General features: G+C 37.4%; 1 protein-coding gene across 3 annotated transcripts; it reads right to left on the minus strand.

Moving 5' to 3' along the window:
• Nucleotides 1-896: 896 nt before the first annotated feature.
• Nucleotides 897-20,544, minus strand: LOC145775877 (uncharacterized). Of its 3 annotated transcripts, XM_082587264.1 has the most exons (8): nt 20,184-20,544; nt 19,023-19,108; nt 18,421-18,565; nt 17,404-17,490; nt 15,795-15,923; nt 12,353-12,442; nt 8,857-10,182; nt 897-5,084 (listed from the first exon to the last, which is right to left on the minus strand). In XM_082587264.1, exons 1-8 carry the CDS (start codon nt 20,248-20,250, stop codon nt 4,960-4,962), a joined length of 2,055 nt encoding a protein of 684 aa, XP_082443390.1. In that variant the 5' UTR covers nt 20,251-20,544; the 3' UTR covers nt 897-4,959. The 3 variants fall into 3 exon arrangements, with proteins under 3 accessions (XP_082443390.1, XP_082443389.1, XP_082443391.1); XM_082587263.1 differs by lacking the exon at nt 897-5,084 and having other exon boundaries at nt 8,474-10,182; XM_082587265.1 differs by lacking the exons at nt 897-5,084; nt 12,353-12,442 and having other exon boundaries at nt 8,474-10,182.
• Nucleotides 20,545-21,785: the final 1,241 nt, after the last annotated feature.

Here is a 21,785-nt window from a genome sequence, read left to right on the forward strand (position 1 = left end):
ATAGAAACAAACAACAATTCATTGTCATGCATGAGTGGTTTTTGGTTTGTTTCTTTTGTGACGTCACAGCATGGTGTATGGGGGTCCGAGATGGGTTATTACTTACTACTAATTACGGCTTGCCATCATCACTTTTGCAGAAGTAGGCCTGCAGAAAATCACTGTGTTAATTTTATAATCGCCTAGAATATCATGTCAAACATCAGTCGACCAAGCGGTGCTTGTTGTCTCTAGAAAACTTCTAAAATGCCAACCGTGTCTTTGTGTTAATAGATTATTACGTAACTTTTACAGACATAAAGCTTGCGTTTACTAAAATCCACATCTCTCTTTCCACAAGTTGCTGGTCCATCAGCTTGTACAAGAACAATGGCATTTTAGCAATGCTTTATTCTTTCTAAAAAACAAGTTTGAATAATGGATTGCTGTCTTAACACTTTGCTCCTCAAAGGGAGGCCAGATTTGGCCCCCCCCTCATATTTCCTTTGATTATTTGAAGCACAGTAACGCCATGCACTTGGTTTTTCTTGACTTTTCCTAAAATTGCCAGGCGGATCTGATGATATTAAATTTGATACTAACAGTTGTGTAGTTTTCTTGTAAATTCAAGATTTTGGTGAATTTTTGCTATTTCTAGCTAACTTCCAGCAAAGCGTGAAATGGATTACATTGCGATAACAAGCCATAAGCTCATAATTGCTTCGTGCATCGATATGCGCGAGCAGAGAGAAACGTCCTCTTGTTTTCCTTTGTTTGGTTTGACCTCAATAATACAAAGCGCGTTATTTCTTATGCTACAAAAGAAAAGCCAGTGATCACAAAGCTGTTAATTAGAAAAAATAATAGCAAACGTTTTTTGCGTTATCAGCTCTACAAAGAAGAATAGCAATCCACGATCAAAATAGTAGGCTATGTAGGCCACAAACTATTCAAAACAGTTATTTCAAGTAGATAATATTCATTGACGAATAAAAAACGTTACAATAAGAAATCTTGGGTAAAGGCACGAAAACCTGGTTTCGAAATAAACGTTTTATGGAAATACTCTCATTGACAAGCATTGCAATTGCGGAAATGTATGACTGCAAATGCTTTTGGGAGAAGCCGGAGAAATAGCGTTTTTACAAACAGTAATTGTGAGATACACTCAAAATTATGAGATAGGCTCCATTTACACGTAGCAGCTAACTCGATGGCGTCCCTTCCCTGCTTTATGTCGCCTACTTGTTCTTATGTCCTGCATTTTTGTTTCACCGTGCACTGTGTGTTGTTCCAAAGAGCGCAAAATAAAGATGATAATGCCTCATCTACATTACAAAATATTTTGTAATGTAGACAAGGCATAAAGTTAGGCGTCACATTAGACAAAAAACAAATCAGCTTTCTTGATCATTGATTCAACGTCTGAATACGTTGCGCCAATGTACAGAAAAAGAGGCCGGCTATTGTGAAGACCCGCCATTTATAAAGGATCCGATTATACCAAAAGTGAGACAAACTAGTGGATCAAAGAATGAATAAACAATGCTGAGGAAACTAAATCTAAGTGACGAACAATACCGATGTCTTCATTTATCTTGGAAAAATGCTGCCTAAACTTATCAACAAAAAATACAGTAAATAACGGCAAGGATCCCGAAAGCAGAATTTGCTCAACTTTGGCATGAATTTAGTCAGACATTTACAGTAATAATTCCACACATACAATAACGGGCTTTCAACGGCTGTAAGATATATAATAATCAACCTGGTTCTGGGCGGTTTGTGTAACAGCTTAGGGGAAGACACTACTTGAAATGATGCACCACTCAAAATATTTTCAATGAAGATTGAGTCTAAAAACCGATGTGGATTGTGCTTCACAATGACTTCAAGTTTAGGACAGAAAAGGCACAAAAATATCACGATGAAAATAAAGACCTTGTGGGAAATTTTCGAGAATCATAACACGATGCAAATACCAAAAACGCGTAGTTTGCATGCTGGTCTAAGCTGGCCGGCAACCACAAAGGTAGACAATACAGGCAGTTTATATTTCGATAACAGCGCAATAAACATTATAAATACGTAAACCGACAATTTTCTTTTACAAACATTTGACGTCTAATAGTAAATTTTTCCCCAACAATTTTTTGTAAAGCGCTTGCAAACCACGGTTTTGTAAAATAATTCATCATTATTATTTTTTACTTCTCGGATATTCTAAAACGTCATCAGCAAAATCACAAAAAAAAATTTATTACTTCAATGTAGTAGGCCTAAGAATTTTTTATAGAATTGTAGCCACGTTGTTTCAACAAAAAAGCCATTTTTTGGCAATATAAAGTTATAGAAAATAATTTGCAATCATGCAAATGTTTGGGAAGAATCTAGGAAGTCTTCTCACAATCTGGCACAAAATGATTATGTTTATTGTATTTCTGCAATATTTTTTACGACAAACTTTGAAGCTTCGTTATAATCATTTTTATCTTTGAAGTCAAAAGTTAATTTTTTTTTTGGCCAGAAACATAATCGCTGCCTTGCTGATGTTGTCGCCTTTACGCGTATTTTTTGTGCTTCAAACAATAAGAACCCAGTCAGCAATCCAGTCCTTTTACATTGATTCAACATTTGTAAACGTTAAATTTATGTAGATTTGCTGACTGTGGGTTATTTCACATTTCCTTTGTTTACGCATGTTCCTCAATTCGCTGTTGCATTGTTTCGACGCTGGCGGACTAAAAATGTTATTTCAAATTCATTGACACAATCTTCAATAAAAAGTGAGCTTCGAACTTAGCTTTGTTGATGTAAATGCTGTATTTTTTGTGGATGTAATTTATGAGTCATGTTTATAAACACCCGTAAGCGAAATGACTTATGATGTGGCCTGCATGATATTTGTGTTGCGACTTGACACAAATCCACAATTTCAAAAGCACCTAATTTGAACTTAGAAATTTCAGATAATTTCAACAACTTGTTCAATTGTCTTCTCTCTACTAAAAATATTCATACTACAAACTCAATTGTAGACATAAAATACACAAACGAAGATGTAAACAGCTATTCAAGCAGGCTAAGGTGTTACTTATGAGAAATTTGGTTCCATAAAACTAGAAGCTAGCCATGAGTTTCGGAATGCATTAGTTTAGGATAAAAATGTAAGACAACAAACGCAGTTTTGTTTTTTTTCAAATTCGTGTAACAATGTTACTCTGATTGTAACTATTTTAGAATCAGTGAGTAGCTTACAATAAGATTTGCTCGCAAGTCGTAAATTCTAATCAATGCAATGATTCGGCACACCGCACACACACTTCGTGCGTTCGATCGAGCTCTTTGTTATTCAGAAGTTTGCATGAAATCGGATTAGCACGGTAATTAAATAGCGGCAAGTTAAATCAAAATTGTCGTTTTTGGGTACCTTTGCAAAAATTGAAATATCAAGTTTAATATATAAAATTTTAAAATAATGACTTTTCAAACTTATAGACAAATGATTTGCTTTCACACCAGTGCAACTTCTGTTGAAATATCACCAGCGGATAACACGTAACAGCTGATTGAATTTGATCCAAAAATGGCCCCCCCTTGAGCAGTTAACTTCCAAAAAAACGTTGAAAAGCAAAGGCTTAAACTAGAAATTGGGTCTACAAAGGCCTGACTCATGAAAAGGCAACAGAAATTGTGATTTCTTTGTTCAGAAAGGCTATTTTTTAACTTTTGCTTCTTTAAAAAACAATTCATGTCACTGTGCGGGCTGAGAATTAATTGACGTCCTTCATCATCCATTTAAACGTTGGCATAGCATGGCCAACGTTAATTCAGCGTCTAAATGATATCTGTATGTCTGTGACTGTAAATACTGGCGTAAGAGCATTATTTCTTCGAAGCTTTCGCCTCATCTTGAAAGATGCAATATCAACGTTAGCGAACAATAGTTATCCGCTCACTTGTTTCAGCAAGGCATACTGTTTGAAGTTATTTTCTCTTCACTCTCTCTTTAAATAACACAATTTCTCTGTGCTTGCTACATCAGCACAAAAGTTTTACGAATTGAACATTTATTTACTCATGAAAGTAGGCTATAGACTGTAGGGTTTCTCTTGAGTTTATATTAACTGCATTTTGTAAGTGAGCTGTTCAAAGTTAATTCTTAAGCATAAATTGAGAAAGGTTTTGTTATATGTTTCTAGATCATTTGCTAATTGTAAATGTTATATTCTATTTGAATAAGATGCACTAGTCGAATTATTTGATGCATGACTGTCACGACTATATTCATTTGGATTATGGTCTTTACTGATTATTATCATTTCAAACCCTACTGACTTCGGTGAGTCGACTGAACTGTCTCTCGTACACCAGCTCTACTTAGGATTGAACTATCATCTGCGCACTAAATTTGGTAAACGACCTTGTGTCCTTGTAACTTTGACCTTGTGACCTTGTAACCTTGAACTTGTGACCTTGTAACCTCGACATTGTGATCTTGAAACCTTTCTGCCCAATAAACTAACAGAACTCAAGACCGTGTTCAGTTCAATCTACTTAGCTTGTTTGTCTTGTTGAAGGTCTCAAAACCGTATATCCAAGCGAGCCATTACAATAATCCGATCCACTGTTTGGTGCCAGTGAGAAAGATATTCTCTAACGTACAATTTGCGCCAAAATTCTACACACTGTAGGGTCTGAAAATAATTTCTCTACTGAAATTTTTGGTTTGTAATTTGTAGTAAACTTTTGACGAGCGGTACGGGTCTGGATATTGCCAAAATGTTTGCGAGATAACTTGTAAAAAAATTGTGGAAGTACGGTTCCAACTCCATTATACAACTAACTCTACTACACTCTGGATTGTCGTTCTATCTTAATTAAACAAACAATTTTGGTGTGCAAATGAACTTTTCCGTGTTCGAAGTGAAGAAATAAAGTAGCCCGTGTTTTAAGTTACAGTGTTGTTAAAATCCTAATTTAACGCATAAATGTAAAGTATATTTTATCTGGTGAAAATAGTTCTGTTTGCTGGGAAGATTTTTGACGTAGTAAAGCAACGGATTCATCTGAAGGTAACTGGATAGTTGAAGAACTTGAAGAGCCTATACAAATGCAAACAGGTTTGCAATCGCTAAACTAAATTTTAAATGTTACTCAAAGATTACTTCATGAAGTTTATTAATCCTCCAACCCAGGGCTAGACAGACAATTGATTGCCAGCGTAGTCTTATAGTTGTTAACACGTGCTGGGATTAACTGGGCAATAATTTTTTTTCTTATACTTGATCCGTTTTACTGCATAACGTATTTTTACAATTTTGTAGTTTTCTCAAATTTTAAATCGTTTTTTTTTTTTCTGCGCAAAATGTATATTTTTAACCCTTTTTACTTGAGCAATTTTTACTAACCCTTTTTACTTGAGATCCAAAGCTATGCAGATAGGCACGACACTAAGCGCTTTTACACCGCCTTAAAAACTGTGTATGGCCGTCCACCTCTAAACCACGCCCTCTCTTTAACATCGATGGATCAACTCTGCTCACTACCAAGAGCCAAATCTTACAAAGGTGGGCCGAACACTTCCATGACGTTTCAACCGGCCTTCAGAGATAAACGACGAAGCCATTGATCGCCTCCCTCAGGTAACCACCAATTGTGAACTCGACGCCCTCCCAACAGTTGATGAAGTTCAGAAATCCATCGACCTCTTACCCTTGGGAAAAGCCCCTGGACCTGACTCTATACCAGCAGAGATCTACAAATCAGGTGGCAAGGGCCTTGTTAACAGTCTTACTGAATTATTCCAGTCAATGTGGGTTACAGGTGTACTTCCCCAGGATTTCAAAGATGCATCTATAGTGCACATTTACAAACGCAAGGGAAATCCCCAATTGTGCGACAACCATCGAGGAATCTCCCTCCTGTCAATTGCTGGAAAAATTTTCGCTCGTGTCTTACTGAACCGCCTCTTGAACCATCTCGAGCAAGGCCTCCTCCCTGAAAGCCAGTGTGGATTTCGCCAGGGCCGAGGAACTGTAGATATGATCTTTGCGGCCAGACAGCTTCAAGAAAAGTGCATGGACCAACACCAAGACCTTTACACTGTCTTTGTCGATTTGACAAAAGCTTTTGATACAGTGAGCAGGGAAGGGTTGTGGAAGATCATGCACAAATACGGATGCCCAAATACATACATCTCCATTGTAAGACAATTTCATGATGGAATGATGGCCTACGTTGTTGATGACAATGAATTCTCTGAAGCCTTCCCAGTTACAAACGGCGTTAAACAGGGCTGTGTCCTGGCACCTACCTTATTTAGCATGATGTTTTCAGCAATGCTAACAGATGCTTTCAGAGATGAGGACTGCAATGGTATTCCAATTCGCTATCGTTGTGACGGAAAACTATTTAACCTGAGACGCTTCAAAGCAATCACCAAAGTCGTCGTCGTCGTCTGAGCTTCTGGGGCCGAGGGTCTATCCTTTTACCACCCCAGATTCACGATGTTCCCGGACTACACTGGAAGGCTGCTAGAGAGCAGCCAGTCTTTAGTATCATCATCCATGACGCGCAGACCTTCCACTCCGTTAGGTGGCTTGAAGATGGTACAGTCATTGATGATGTGGTCTGCGGTCTGTTCCTCGGCACCACATTCACAGGAGGAGGAAGAAGCCATTCCCCATTGGTGCATGGTTGAGCGGAAAAGGCCGACGCCCGTACGGAGACGGTTGAGGCGCACCCATGCCTGTCTCTGTAGTGTCAGGCCGATGGGGCGTGTGTCGGCGGTGGGGATGAATGAATGGAGTCTGGTGGTGCTTGACCTCCATTCAGAGTTCCATTTATGGTCCGCCCAAGTAGCCGCAGATATGTCTTGTTCATCAGCTTCGTTGATCAGAAGCCGAGCGGCTGGCACGAATGGGTGTCTTGATTTCAGTCGGCGGGGGTGCCCGTTTGGGAAGGCAGAGATCTTGTGGTGGAGAAGATGATTAGGCTCCAGTGCCCGTCGACCGAGGGACAGAGTGGCTTCTTCGCGACGAAGCTCAGCAGGTTGGATGCCAGCGAGAATGGGGAGATTGTCCAATGGTGTGGGACGCAGGCATCCGGTCACTGTGCGCAGGGCGCTGTTTATGGCAGTGTCGATGTTGTGGCAGTGAGCACTGCGGCACCAGACAGGTGCACAGTACTCTGCTGAAGAGTAGACAAGGGCTAAGGCTGCTATTCGCAAAGTGTCAGCCCTCGCCCCCCAGCTAGAGCCTGCCAGGCGCTTCAGTAATGCAGCGCGGGATGTCAGTTTCTTGCGCAGTGACACCAAATCACCAAAGTGACCGAAACTGTCATTAAAGAACTTCTGTACGCGGATGACTGTGCCCTGAACGCCTGTTCCAAAAGCGAGATCCAACAACAAATGAATAAGTTCTCCTCTGCTTGCGATAATTTTGGACTAACAATCAGCACTAAAAAAACAGAGGCAATGTATCAACCAGCCCCTGGAAAATCCTATAGCAAACCACTCATCACTGTAAACGACCAGAAACTACATGCATGTCAAAGTTTCAAGTATCTCGGTAGTACTCTTTCTAACACAGCCACCATTGACCTGGAAATCAACAACAGAATCGCCAAAGCATCTATCGCCTTCGGTAGATTGAGGTCTAACGTATGGGAGAGGCGGGGAATCAAGCTGCACACGAAGCTAAAAGTTTACAAAGCAGTTATTCTGACGACCCTTCTGTATGCATGTGAGGCCTCGACTCTTTATAGGAGACACGAAAGACAGGTGAACCACTTCCACCTCTCCTGCCTCCGAAAGCTCCTCAAGATTCGATGGCAGGACAAAGTCCCAGACACCGAAGTTCTCAGTAAAGCAAACATGCCCAGCACTCTTACCCTCGTAAAAAAGGCGCAAATAAGATGGGCTGGCCATGTCCACCGGATGCCGAACCATCGCATTCCTAAACAACTGCTCTACGGAGAACTGACTAACGGCAAACGTCATGTAGGTGGTCAAAGAAAACGTTTTAAGGACACTTTAAAAGCTTCCATGAATGAATTCGCCATCGACGTAGATTCGTGGGAAGACTTAGCCGCAGAACGACCAACATGGCGCAGCCTTATTTATAAAGGCGCAGAATCAGCTGAGAAACACCGTACGCTATCTGCTGTCAGAAAACGAGAACATCGCAAGGCCCGATCCTCAAACAACCCTGGCCCTAGCCAACCATCCTTCCAATGTCCATCCTGCAGCAGAAGTCTCACCGCACAGATAGGCCTCATCAGCCATCTCCGCACTCATGTAGCCTGCACTGACCAAAGTCAACACTAAAAAAGAAGCTTGATCTCAGTCTCATTGGCCATCTTCGGAAACGAAGGGCGAACATCATCATCATCATCACTTGAGCAATACATAGCCTATTATTTTTAAAAGTTTTAACAAGCACTAGATGTACAGCCGAAATTGTTTGCCAATTTTATTTCATGTCATGCTGAATACCGTGTTGTTAGGTTTCGTTTGTTTATGATTGATTTAAAAATAAGTTATATCTTTTGTTAAAGTTTAGCTCATTTTACACCAGAAGAGCGTATCATGATGTTGAATAAAATGCCCGATGATCAGTCTCATTTAATTTTTAATAGCAAAGCTATTGTTAAATATTTGTTGACGCTGCAACTAAATTTGTTTTTGAACACCATGAGAAAGTAAATAGGTACCGTACACTTAAGAAGCACAAACAATTAAACAAATTTTAAGCGTTAAAATCTTCAACTTTTTTTCAGCATTGTAACTATAGAAATGCAAATCAAGGATAATAATGGAAAATGAGAAACAGTGAGCTGTTTGCAAGAATGATTTTTTATCAATCGTAAAGTTACCATTTCCTGTGCTTGGATCCAGCAAAAGACCGGATAGAAATTGTACAACAATGGACCAATGATCATTGAGCAGATTGTTTTGGACGAAGGAAGCGAACTCTCTTGATGGCATGTGTTGACAAAGATACAAAGCTGAGAAGTACTCCTGGAAGGTTTGATGTGTGAAATATAATTGTTGGTTACCTTCCAGCAGTGGACATGTTTTGTTGGATCCTAATAAAGGTACCACAAAATCCTGAACTTCGCTGATGGTCAGATTTTTTTGTATAAGAGTTCTAGCATCAATACGTACTGTACCCTCATTTGTCGCTTTGTAGGAGATTTCAGACAATTTCATAACAGTTTCATCCGACAAAAAACCTGTATGGTCAGACGCTTTAAGATTTTTAAGCACAGAATGAAACACTTTGGTCATTGTGGAAATGCGCTTCACTTGACCAGATGAACTCAATGAAGCTCTGACATAAAGTTGTAACATAAGTGGGTTGTGGCATAATGATTCTAGCTGGGGTGCTTTACTGGTTAATGATTCCCAGAGTTCGTCGGCTTTGCTCTGGTTATTTATTAAAGCATCAAACAATTTTCTCATATCTGAAGAGTTTAAATCACGAAGAAAGAAAATGAGACTTGGTCTGCAGTTTTTAGGAACGGAAAGCATAGCGTGTGGACGAGAAGTGAAGATGAGGTGGCAGTGACATAGAAATTGTCCTTGGCAAAGGTTTGAAACTAGTTCCTGAGAAGTAAGAGAGCTATCATAGTTGCATGTCTTCACAGTTTTTATTATATCCCATTTCACTTGATCAAATCCGTCAAGAATGATACAAACTTTTTTTGGATTGTGTTTGATCCATTCAAAAGCAGAAGTGGCTTCGTTCTCGTTTAAGTTGTAGTTGCTATCTCCCAATAAAAATTGTTTCAAAGTATATGTGTCTTCATCACAGTCGCCCATGTTCATAAAAAGCTTCCTTAAAACAACAAGATCACCAGACTGACAAAGACGCCTAGCCAGGCGCTTGGACAAGGTCGTTTTCCCTGCTCCAGGATATCCAATTATTGAAACAAAATCGTTCTTTTGAGCATCCAAAGCTAGTTTATTAAAGTCAACTTTTTCGTCAGATTTTGTTAGTTCAAACTCATGGGTTTTGGGATTATATTTGTTGTCATTGGGAACAACATTTCCTTCGTAAAATTGAACCAAAAAAAGTTCAGCACACACTTTTGGCAAACCATCTGAAGAGACATTAAAATGGCCAAGGTCGACGTCATATTCAGGATCATACAGCTTGAGGGTCGTTTCTTTTAGCTTTTCTATTCCGATGTTTGAGCCTAAAAAACAAAAAAATCAAATTTATTAAATTTGTACATTAAAAAGTAGCAAATGTGGATCCTGGCGTTTTTGAATTGTTTCTTGCAGTTTTTCCCGCATATCCTTACAGATGTAACAACTGCGGAAAAAATATTTAAAATCAGAAGAAAAAAAATTAACTGAATATGTAAAGTAAGAAAACACATCTATTAGTATTCACCTTTTGTTAGGTTTTAATAAGCTGCTAGTAAACTTATCTTTAAGGAACATAAGATAAATAAAAGATGCGCTCACTCTACACAGCATGCAACGCTTTCTACCCAGACAGCCACTTCATCTGGTCCAGAATGCCCACAGATGAAGTGAGTGCCGTAAAGTATGAAAGGTACTGTCACACAAGGTACTGTACATAAAACACGTCCTCATAAAATTGCAAAAATGTCCTCCCTCCTTCCATTTCCGCATTGTGTCAACCTCCCCTTCTTCCTTGTCCGTGCGGAAAACATTACCGATATCTCCAAAGTGTAAGTGGCCACAGCAGTTCTATAAACTTGTATTGCTTGCTTGAGACTACAAATATACTTCCACTGGAGTGGTGGTTTACAAACCTTCTATAGTCAATTATTTCTGATCCTCACAAATTGTGCATTAAAGCTGAAAAAACTTTATTTAAAATTGGGTTATTAAACCTTTGAGGACCGATGGGACATAGGCTATATGTCCCATGCAATATCTCCCGCATATGAAATATTTTTTTTATTTTTTTTCGTAGATGTTTTTTTATATGACGTATAAAGTGTAAACAAACAATTCTACCTAAAAAAATTTTCGGGAAAATTAATGGTCCTCAAAGGGTTAAACCATACTTTTCAAGGACTGTACACAAAACTCTCTTTCGACTACACGCAATAGATGTAAGCCTAATCTAATCATCTTCGTTCATGACATATAGATTATGCAGGGATATCTAAAGAAGGGGATACGAAGGCTTTTAATACGTCTGACAGTAGAAGGGCTTCTGTTTATCGTAAATAATTTCTGTTTACCGTAAAATGACAATTGACACCGATTATAGTTCAATAAATCTTGTTATGATAACCTGCATTGCGCTATTAGCATCAGGCCTGGATATTCACTTCATGCTCATGGTTAGGCTACTTGTTAATTCAACTACTCGTATAGCTGCTTTACATCTAGCCTACTGCAAAAGCTTTAAGAAAAACAGCTTACTGGTAACTTTTCAACTGTCTTTCTAAACAAGTATTCTTTGAATATGCTCTATGTAACACTTGCTATCTGTCTTGTGTAGCCGAGTGTACCAGCTGCACTACAAAACTTTCTGCAATTTTGAAAAGAACCTCATGTTTCACGCGCTACAAACTACCGCCCTGGTAGTGGTACAAGAGTAAGGTAATCGCTGCGAGCCTTCACATCCCCTTCCTTAGATATCCCTGGGATTATAGAACAGATAGGTGGCTTTAATCTTTTTGCTGGTGTTACAGGCAGGGCTGTGGAATAGCTGTTTTTTAAAAAAAAAAAAAAAAACTTCATGGCATTAATATCGGTTATACTTCCTGAACTACGAACGTAAAGTCCACGTGGGATATTGACTACAAGGTACGGTGCCGGGAGGAAACAGCTTCTCAAAACCACTTTCAAGTTAGATCTCTAAGATCCACAACAAGAGTCATTATCACCTCCAACTATTTCCAGGAGATGCTGACTGTGATAAACATGGTTTTCTGGTCATTTCTAATCTGCTGCTGGAGACTTGATTTCTTGGGGGTTGATGTGCTCTGCAGTGACTGGATAAGAACATAATTATGGATATTTCGGTTCCATTGTTTGGATCTAGTTTAAATTTGGAATCGGTTCTTAGGGATACGTCATGCTGAAATAGACATCTCTGCTACATTGTTGATGTTGGTGCATGTCTGAACCCCTCCGAGTTTTGCAATCAGGCGCAAAACCTGGTTGTGAAATCGGTGTGGAAACAGGTGTGGGTCAAATGATCGGTAAACTAATTTTGTTGTATGTACTATTAAGAATGTCCGCATTCCAGGAACCCTCCCTTCCCTTTTGTTAACAGAAGTTTGCAATTTGCAAACCCTCCCCTTCCCCCTGACTGCGGACGTTTTTTATAGACAGCCCCTAATGGTGAAGTTTAAATTAAGATTCGTTTAAACCTACTTTGTTGATGCGAGGGATGAGAAGGTGCAGAAGTTGATCTCGGTGTTGTTTGCTCATAATGCTCATTGTGAGAAGTTGCTTCCATTGTACCTGTATTAAGATGTGATCAAAGTTAATTAATGAAACTGCAATTATATTGTCTGCGACGGTTGAATAACATTATGCTTCTTTATATCCAGTGAAATCTACTACTTTTACATTGATTTAACGTCTGCAGATGCTGAATCAATGTAAAATTCTAATCAGCACAATACGTTACTTTTACATTGATTTAACATCAGGTTCTTATGTTGAGTAGTGACAATTATTTTTACCCAATCCAGATATCAAAGACGTTTAGTATAAAATGAAGGTGTAAAACAATGTCATTTCTATGTTCAGACGCAGTAGCGGAGCTACTTTAAAATTAAAAATTGACACTTTTTCTACTTTAAAATTGGCAACACTGCTTAAATCAGATTTAGCCTTCAAATCAACTTTTGTCAGACAGATATCATATTAACAGTGGCTCGTAGTTGCCACTAATTATTCAGACGCAGTAAGGGAGCTAGAAACAAATTCATTGAAGTTTCAAGGGAGTAAAAATTGTAAGGGAAAATGAACAATCCTTGTGACCACCTGCCATCCTTAGATTCACTGAGTCACAAACAAAACCGGTTAATTATTTATTGTGTCAAAATGACGGCTATCTAGATTTTATTATGACGCTATCTGACCGAACAATTCAACTTCTAAATTTGAAACAAAAGGCTTTAATAAAACCTTCTAATTTATCCAATCAAAAGTGTTCTAGGTTTTTGTTTTTGAGGGTGGCGTGGCTAACTGCCTCCCTGGATTTGCTACTGCACACAGCAGTTTATCTAATACACTTTCAAAATAGCAATCTTGTAATTACTGATTTTATTCAGCTAATATGATTTCTGCTCCTCAGGTCAATTTATCATCATTCAACATTTGACCAACTTGGTCCTTCCATGGTTAATCATTCAACATAAACGTTTACAGTATTTAAGCTTTCTTCCTTTAAAAATTCACTTCCGTACATGTCAACTCCTAATGCAGCAAAGGTTTAGCAGATTTGTAGTCCACTCAAGCACAAGTACAATCACTAACAAACATAATGACATTTAAACATTGAATCAACATCAAACCGAGCTATACCAATTAAGTCTCAACGCATTTGATAACGCATAGTAATTATTTTTTAAGATTTTTGTTCTTTCTATTTACATTTAACATAGCATCGCTTGTGAAGAAGAGTGAATTCCGGCGCCTTATCATGAGTCAAACCTTTGTAGACCCAGTTTTGAGTTTGAAAAGTGTCAGAAATTCATTTTAATTTATTTACTACCCACAAGATAAAAGATAGAAAAAAAGTGATTGTTTTATTTTACAATCTAATAAACCAAGTTTGCAGAAATGAAAAGTTTAAATTTGGTTTAATGCAATCTTTACGTTAGTAAACGTAATGCTATAATTTAATTAACACAGAGCTAACTTACAATTTATATATTCATTGTGTTTCTATGTTTTTTAGAGACAGCAACAAGACGTGGGTTAGTTGATTATCATGAAATAGGTGACAATACGATTATATATTTTCGCATGCCTAACGCTAAAAACAAACTTTTATATTTACCAAAGGTTCAATGGAAGTTTTGTCTTTCATTTTATAAAATTTATTCTGACTATTATTTACTGGTCAAAGGTAACAGAAGAAAGTCACCGAGTTGCAACCACACCTTTGATGTAACATGAGGTCGGTTCTTAAGTCTTGATAACTGTTCCAGCAGCTCAGTTGCCCTTCCTCGGATATGGCATTTGCGTCGACGTTATTTTTCCTTGTTTTGTTTTTTCGTTATCGCGTTTGTTTTCATGACGTAGCCTGCCTATAATCGCTTCTGCTGCCTGCGAACGGCCATTGTGTTAAAAACCCATGTACCTTTTTTGTGTTGGAAATTCAGTAATATACGTTAGCAAGCAAAAGAATGACAGGACGCCTTCCTAGAGATTTGTGATATTAGTTTGATTTATAACTGTATGCAAAATCCTAGCGTGTGAAAAAAAATCAAGTTTTTATCCCAAATCATAGAAAAACAAAGGATAGAAAGTTATGTGCGCGACAGTAGAGCCAGCGAAGGAGGAATTCTAGACAGGCATCAAGCCCCCACTCTTTATAAGAACCAAAAACTATCTCTAAGTAAAGAATTGCAAGGTGGCTATAGTTGCATATGTAGCGCAAGTTTATTGCATGTTTGTTGTAAAAAGTGTCGCTTCATATTTGAGGTTTTCCAATTTGACGTTTTCATATTTCACGCTTGTACGTCTTCCTAGAGAGCCGGTTGATTATTACATCAACCACAAAGGCTTGTGGAATAGCAGCATCCGTTCGGAAGGGGGCATACAAGAAAAAGGTTGAAGAGAATTGATCTACAAGATCGAAATCGCTTGTTTAGCAGTAAAGATTACACTGACTCTCGTGAAAATAAATTTATTTGTATTGATATAATTTTTCGAATTTATGCTTTGAAAACAATTCGCTAAAATCGGAGAGAGGTTATTATTAAGTTCTATGTGGCTATGCATAGTTGATCTTGGAAAAGCCATTGGAAAACAAACAAACAACTTCTTGGAATAGCACTTTAAAGCCCTATACTAAATGGTGCGCTTATCTCAGTTGTCTGTGTTAATACTAATGATGCTCTGGAGACAATAATTTGACCAGAGGCCCCGGATGTTGCGGTCAAAAAATTGCAACCCCGGCCGGAGATTCCGGTCTTTAGTAAGACGAGTATCTACTTTATATAATTAATGTTCCAAACGAAAGGTTGTGCGCCACTTTCATCAAGCACTCTGGAAGGTGCCTCATGTCAATGTTTACAGTCCTTTAAAAGAATCCATTTATGAGTAAATGTTTGGGTGGATTTCAAATTTAGCGATGTTATCTATCCACCCGATGTGGCATTGTTTTTAAGATATTGATAATTTTTGATTGACTTCCTTGATCCAGCTTTCAATCTTACATTAGATGTAAGACCAATGATATAGGCAACATATATATTCTTGCATTACTACAAGACCACAATGACAAATTCAAATTAAACTGCTACCGCTACGTTAGAACAAAAGTAACGTCGCTACTGCAGCTGCTACTCTAACAAAATGTAGCACCGCTATTGCTACCAAAAAGTAGCGCGGTAGTAGCGGTGCTACAAAAGTAGCGCTCTACTGCCCCCTTTTGGTACAGATGTGTTTATCTTGAAGACGACGTCAGCAATGATTGCTTCAATGTATTTTTAATTACATCTAAATTTAATATCGCAAAACAAAGTTGAAGAAAGTTGAACAATTTCAGCCATGATATCGTAAATTATTTTAAGTCTACATTACATCGTAAAATAAATTTAGAATCATTGTCGCCTTTGATCTGTATTTAACTTACCAGGATTCGAAGATGATGATTGAGTGGAAGGATAGACATGCGATGGAGAAGAGGATGACAGAGATGCAGATTCTGGTGTTTTTGGAATTGTGTCTTGCAGTACTTCTCGATCAGTTTCGGTTGGAGTAGCTGCGATATAACATTCATAATATTACTTATTGTTTTAGATTGTTTATTGTTTATGAAAGCATAGGTTACAAAAACAAAAAAGGTAAATTACGCAATTTATCTTCTGATTGAATTAAGCCGCAAACCAAGTACACAGAACTGGTTTGTTTGGTTTGGTTTTGAATCTTTATCCTCGGACTGACAAAGCCTTGATAGGTTATTCCTGGTAGTTTCGCATACTTGTAGAGCCTCTTGACGCAGAGCCGGTTACCGAGATTGGCAGAGTGAAGTTTTTTTCCGCTTATTGGAATGTTGTTGCTGGAGAATTATTTAATTCACTAGGTGAAGCTGAATGGAGAGTAGTCCTGAAATGCGTTGCTCACTACAACCGAACCAGCGCCGCGTGATCTTAACCTGTTAAGTGCGTATAACGACAATTGTCGTCTGAGACAGTCGCTCTTGCTGTGCGTAAGACGACAATTGTCGTTTTCGTGATCGCAGCTATTCATGGCGCTTTTAATTTCGCTTTCCTGTATTCGCTTTGTCTGGAAGGCGCAATTATGACGTGTGAAGAAACATAGATGCATTGTTCAAACTACAATAACGATTGCAGCTTAACAGAAATCATTAATCCCTAAATCACTCCATTACAATATTAGGTGCTTCTGCACTCACCTACAATATAACCACAATTGCAAAAATAAAAAGATTTCATCCTAATTGTTTTTTTTCTGAAATAGCTTCCTTTCGTTGTATAAAATTCGAATCACATCATGCGCGTTCAGTCAGTGTGAAGTCGTAATGTTGCAAGCAGTTTCAGAAATATTTTGTTATGTTTGAAAACATATTTTGTAACATATACTCAACAAAACAATAGAGTTTTGGGTTGCTGCTAATGTTAGAACAAGCGTCAGAAAATGATACAGTTTGAATATTTCCAAACTAAACTTACGTGTACTTTGTTTAGTGTCCTATAAATGTTTAGAAATTATTCTATTCTGTGAACTGATTTATTTTTTTCTTCATAATAAACAACTAGTTGAATAATTTCACAATGGTGAAAGGTATAATCACTTGAGAGTAATGTGATTACACCAGAAAACAATAGTCCAGCCGGAGACTTCTACGCAATAGTCGACGAAAAAGTAAAGCAATGGAAACAAAAAGGAAGTTGAACAAAAGCGTATTGTGCTGCGTCATGGGAGTTCCCCAATATCCTAGCAAGCAATACTGCGACGAAAAATACTGCGAGTGATCAAATTAAATACGCACAGTAAGGAGAGTTTCGAAAATTTAATTACGCACTTAACGGGTTAAGACCGGCGAGTAACCACTGAGCTAACGGGGCGGACATGCAATAAAACCAGACAGACAGACCTCAGGTAAAGTCAGCCGCAATACTTGACGCACAACAGTTTGAAGCTTTTTATTAAAACTATGTATTTATATCAAAGCGATGATTAAAATCGAAATGATCAAAACAAGTTGATAACAAACTTACTTTGCTGTTGCACGTGGCGAGATGAGAAAGTTGATCTGATGGATGATGGTGGATAGTTGGTTTCATATGAATATGCTTCTGACGAACCTTTCAATAATTTGTGATAAAACTTAACCAAAGAAACTGTGGTTGCACTTATTTTCTGCTGGTAAACATCATTTTTTAATATTATTATTTATCTTATTGTACTGGATTTTATAGTTATTTCCTATTATTATAATTTTTATTATTATTACTAATTTTTAGCTCTTTATGTTCAACAAACTATTTCCATTGACAAGTCGAAACAGAACATAGGCTACATTCATTATTATTTGACAATCACGTAACCTACTATTGTTGTAACCACGCTTCAGGTCACGTGTGTCAAACTCCCCATCCTGGGTCATTTAATTTTTCAACATTCTATAGCGCGCAGAATGATATAAAATTTCTTTTAAACCTGGCCACCTATATGCTGCACCATAAACATCTTTTAATAATAATAATTTGTAGTTGAAGTAGGCGCTAAAAAAGTAGCGCTCTATTGCCCCCCTTTGGTACACATGTGTTTGTCTTGAAGACGACGTCAGCAATGATCGCTTAAATGTATTTTTAATTGCATCTAAATTTAATATCGCAAAACAAAGTTGAAGAAACTTGAACAATTTCAGCCATGATAACGTAAATTATTTTAAGTCTATATTACATTGCAAATAAATTTAGAATCATTGACGCACTTGATCTAACAAGATGGAAATCGCTTGATACTCTACTAACTCTCGTGAAATTAGATTTGTGTTTATTGATAATTTTTCGAATTTCTGCTTTTGGAAATAAAATCCGAGAGGGGCTATTGTTAGATTTTATGTGACTGGGTATAGTTCATCTCAGAAAAATCAGTGTTATTAACATTATAAGTGGCTTTGCATAGTTGTGTAAATACAGATACAGTAGTTTGTGTTAATACATACAAAAGTTAACTATGAAATAAATGATCTTTGCAAAACATGTCTCAGCAAAAACAAAACATCTCACCTGCAGAATAATAATTGAAAATGATAGATCGATTGTCTGTTGGATTTTGAAAAACCGTTCCAGCTGAAAGTATTGTGTTTTCAGCTTGTCCGACATGAAATGATAGTCCAGAAGACAAACCACTGCCAGATGCTACTGACCGTTCCTGAAAATTACAAGTTTGGAAGAAATAGTTTGAACAATTAAAAACATATCAGCTGTTAAAAATATAATAATAGTTACAAAATAGCCAATCAAAAACAAAAGACTGGCTGCTCTCTAGTAGCCTTCCAGTGTAATCCGGGAACTTCGAGAATCTGGGATGGTAAAAGGATAGACCCTCGGCCCCAGAGGCTCACACGACGACGACGACGACGAAAAACAAAATTATAAAACCTATCCAGTTTTTATAAGAATTCAATCTTTGTAATGACACAAAGCAATTTCTCAAAACAACCATATCGCCTACTGTAAAAGGTTTGAAATACGTCACAAAGGGAGTGTCGGGTCACATTGTTAAAACCGCAACATGGAATGGCTATTGCTAACCGCAAGAAGTATCCAAGAAACGCAGACATTATGCTTATTCAGTGAACAACGATTCGCTGTAAATGTTGACTCACCTCAGCATTTCCGCTCATGCCACTTCCAGTCGCCACTCTGCCCACTTCTCTGCTCTGAGTTTGACCTTCCAGGTTCTCCATAGTATCTGGAAAGTAAAAGATGGATTCACACTCAAAAAAGAATAATCAAGTTATCCATATAATCTACAATATCGAGGTGGCAACCAACATATGATTGTTATCAATATCGACATCATGGTTAACTGCTTACTATAGAGAAACAATCAACCGCTGTAGCCATGGCAATGTGAGGCAGCACAGTTTGTGATGTGTCAGAACTACGATGAGTCAGCATAAAAGAAAAGCAACCTTGTTGAAGGAAAGCAAACAATGTAGACAACAGGTGTGAACATTTTCAAGGATTGTCCACCCAATTAGCTCAGTTGATTCAGTGCCCAGCGTTGTGTATGAAAAAATGCAAGATCAAGCTACAGCGGCTCGATTCTCGGGGTGTGCGCTTGAGCAACGAATTTAAAGACAGCTCTCATTCAGCGGCACCTGGTAAATGGAATAATTCAAAGACAACCACACTTCAACAATCTAAAACTTCACTTTGTCTATCTTGGTGACCGGGCCTGCGTCAGTGGTTCAAAGCCTCTACAAGTATGCGAAACTACCAGGGATAACATAATTATCAAGGCTTTCTCAGTCCGAGGATAAAGATTCAAACCAACAACAAAAGCAACTGAGGATGGTTACAATAAGGAGAGATGCTTTATTTGGCAACAATTCTTCAATTTTAATTTTAGCATCTGATATTCAGATGTAACAGAATATTGCTAGATCCTTGGTATACATGTTATATTATTTGTAATTTTTCAAATACTTTAATTGCAAACTGCGCTCAAAGAAGTTCATTGCATATATAACTGTCTTTCTTTAGAACAGCTCGAAAATTACCAAACGGTATCACCAACGGTGTCCTATAAAAGATTGTGGTAATTTTAGGTAGAAAAAAATCCCGGTAATTATAATATAGAGTTCAATTTGACGCCTACACAAATTGATGCTGCAATCATAGTGGCTGCAAATTTTCGTTCTCTTGCAGTAAAATGTAGCAACACATTTCAAAACGTGATATTTATGTGTAAAATGTCAAAAAAGTCATGAATATCAAAGTAGGCTAATCTACATATCATAGAAACCTCCAAGCAAACTTACCAAGATTGGTTGACAAGTCACCTTCATCCTCATTTTGAACAACTGGTCTAGTTTGTTTGCGAGACATTTTGTGTTTAGTTTAAGGAACTTGAAGAAAGAACAGGTTAAAAACTAAGTTACATTATTAAAAGAATCTGTTAGTTGCATTTTAAAAAACAATTACTTCACCTTCGATTCTAAAAACTACTTACAACTTCAAGGCACAGCCATGGGCACTAAAATGGCTCCGAAATATGCTAACATTTTCATGGCAAACTTTGAAAACCAGCTACTTCAATCTACAAAACACAAGCCACTCTGTTACTTAAGATACATTGATGACATCTTTACCATTTGGACAACGGGAGAACAATCACTTTTAGACTTCTTTAATTTTGCCAATTCACCTCACCCCACTATTCGCTTCACATTAAACTACTCTTCAAATGAAATAAACTTTCTAGACACAACTGTACACATTATTAATAACAAAATTGAAACAGAACTTTATTGTAAACCTACAGATGCACATCAATACCTTTTACCCACCTCATGCCATCCATCTCACGTCACTAAAAATATTCCATATATACAGTTTAGCACTACGCCTTCGCAGAATATGCTCGACAACTCAATTTTTTGATAAACACACCCAAATTTTAAGCATTCATCTCAAAACACGAAATTACAAAACTAAAATCATAACTGATGCCATTAATAAAGCTAAAGCAATGAATCGTGAAAGTCTTCTTGAGCAACAAAGTCTAATAAAAACCACTAACTCTAAACGTATACCATTCGTCACCACATATCATCCCTCACTTCCTAACATCAAAAAAGTATTTAATAAATTTGATTATCATACATTTTAAAAATTGATGAAAATTTGAAAACTTTATTTCCAGATCCTCCACTTCCTGCTTACAAAAGATGCCCTACTCTTCGTGATCTTCTAGTCAAAACTAACCTTAAACCTTTACATTCCACCTTGACCCCACCTGGTTTCACCCATTGTAACAGAAAAAGTTGTTCCACTTGTGCTCATTCTAATCCTTGCGAAAACTTTTCCAGCAGTGTTACAAATAAACAGTTTAATATTTTCCAGTCAGTTAATTGTGATTCTTCTAACATCATCTATTTAATTACTTGCCAAAAATGTTTCCAACAATACGTTGGAGAAACTGGACGCAAATTTAAAATCAGAATTAGTGAACACTTACGAGACATCAAGAACAATAAAAACACAGCTGTAGCTTTACATTTCAACAAACAAAATCATACCACTGTTGATTTTCACGCCATTGCCATTGATAAACTTAACAAAACGTGTGAATATAGAAAAACTAAACAACAATTTTGGATTAAAACACTTCACTCACAAGAACCTACTGGGATAAACATTAGAGAATAAACAATCTTATCACTCTTTTACTGACGATCTTTTTACTAACTACTTTTTAGACCTTCTTGTTTTGTCTATTTTCCTAATTCTCTCGTTTTAGATGTTCTTTTCTTTCACTAATTGATTTAAACATTTCAATACGTTTTTTTCTTTACTACTCCCTTGTTCATTTTTAATTCATTTCTAATATAAAATTTTCATTATGACATCATTATTGAAAT

The sequence above is a fragment of the Aplidium turbinatum genome, chromosome 8, assembly GCF_918807975.1.
Source record: "Aplidium turbinatum chromosome 8, kaAplTurb1.1, whole genome shotgun sequence".
NCBI lineage: Eukaryota > Metazoa > Chordata > Ascidiacea > Aplousobranchia > Polyclinidae > Aplidium > Aplidium turbinatum.

Excerpts from the sequence above, each read along its gene's own strand:
- LOC145775877 (XM_082587263.1), bottom strand. The coding sequence starts at position 20,250 with ATGTCTCGCAAACAAACTAGACCAGTTGTTCAAAATGAGGATGAAGGT. Across the intron at positions 19,109-20,183 it reads TGACTTGTCAACCAATCTTG|ATACTATGGAGAACCTGGAA; the intron begins GTAAGTTTGCTT and ends TTTACTTTCCAG. Across the intron at positions 17,491-18,420 it reads TTTCAATTATTATTCTGCAG|GTTCGTCAGAAGCATATTCA; the intron begins GTGAGATGTTTT and ends AATTATTGAAAG.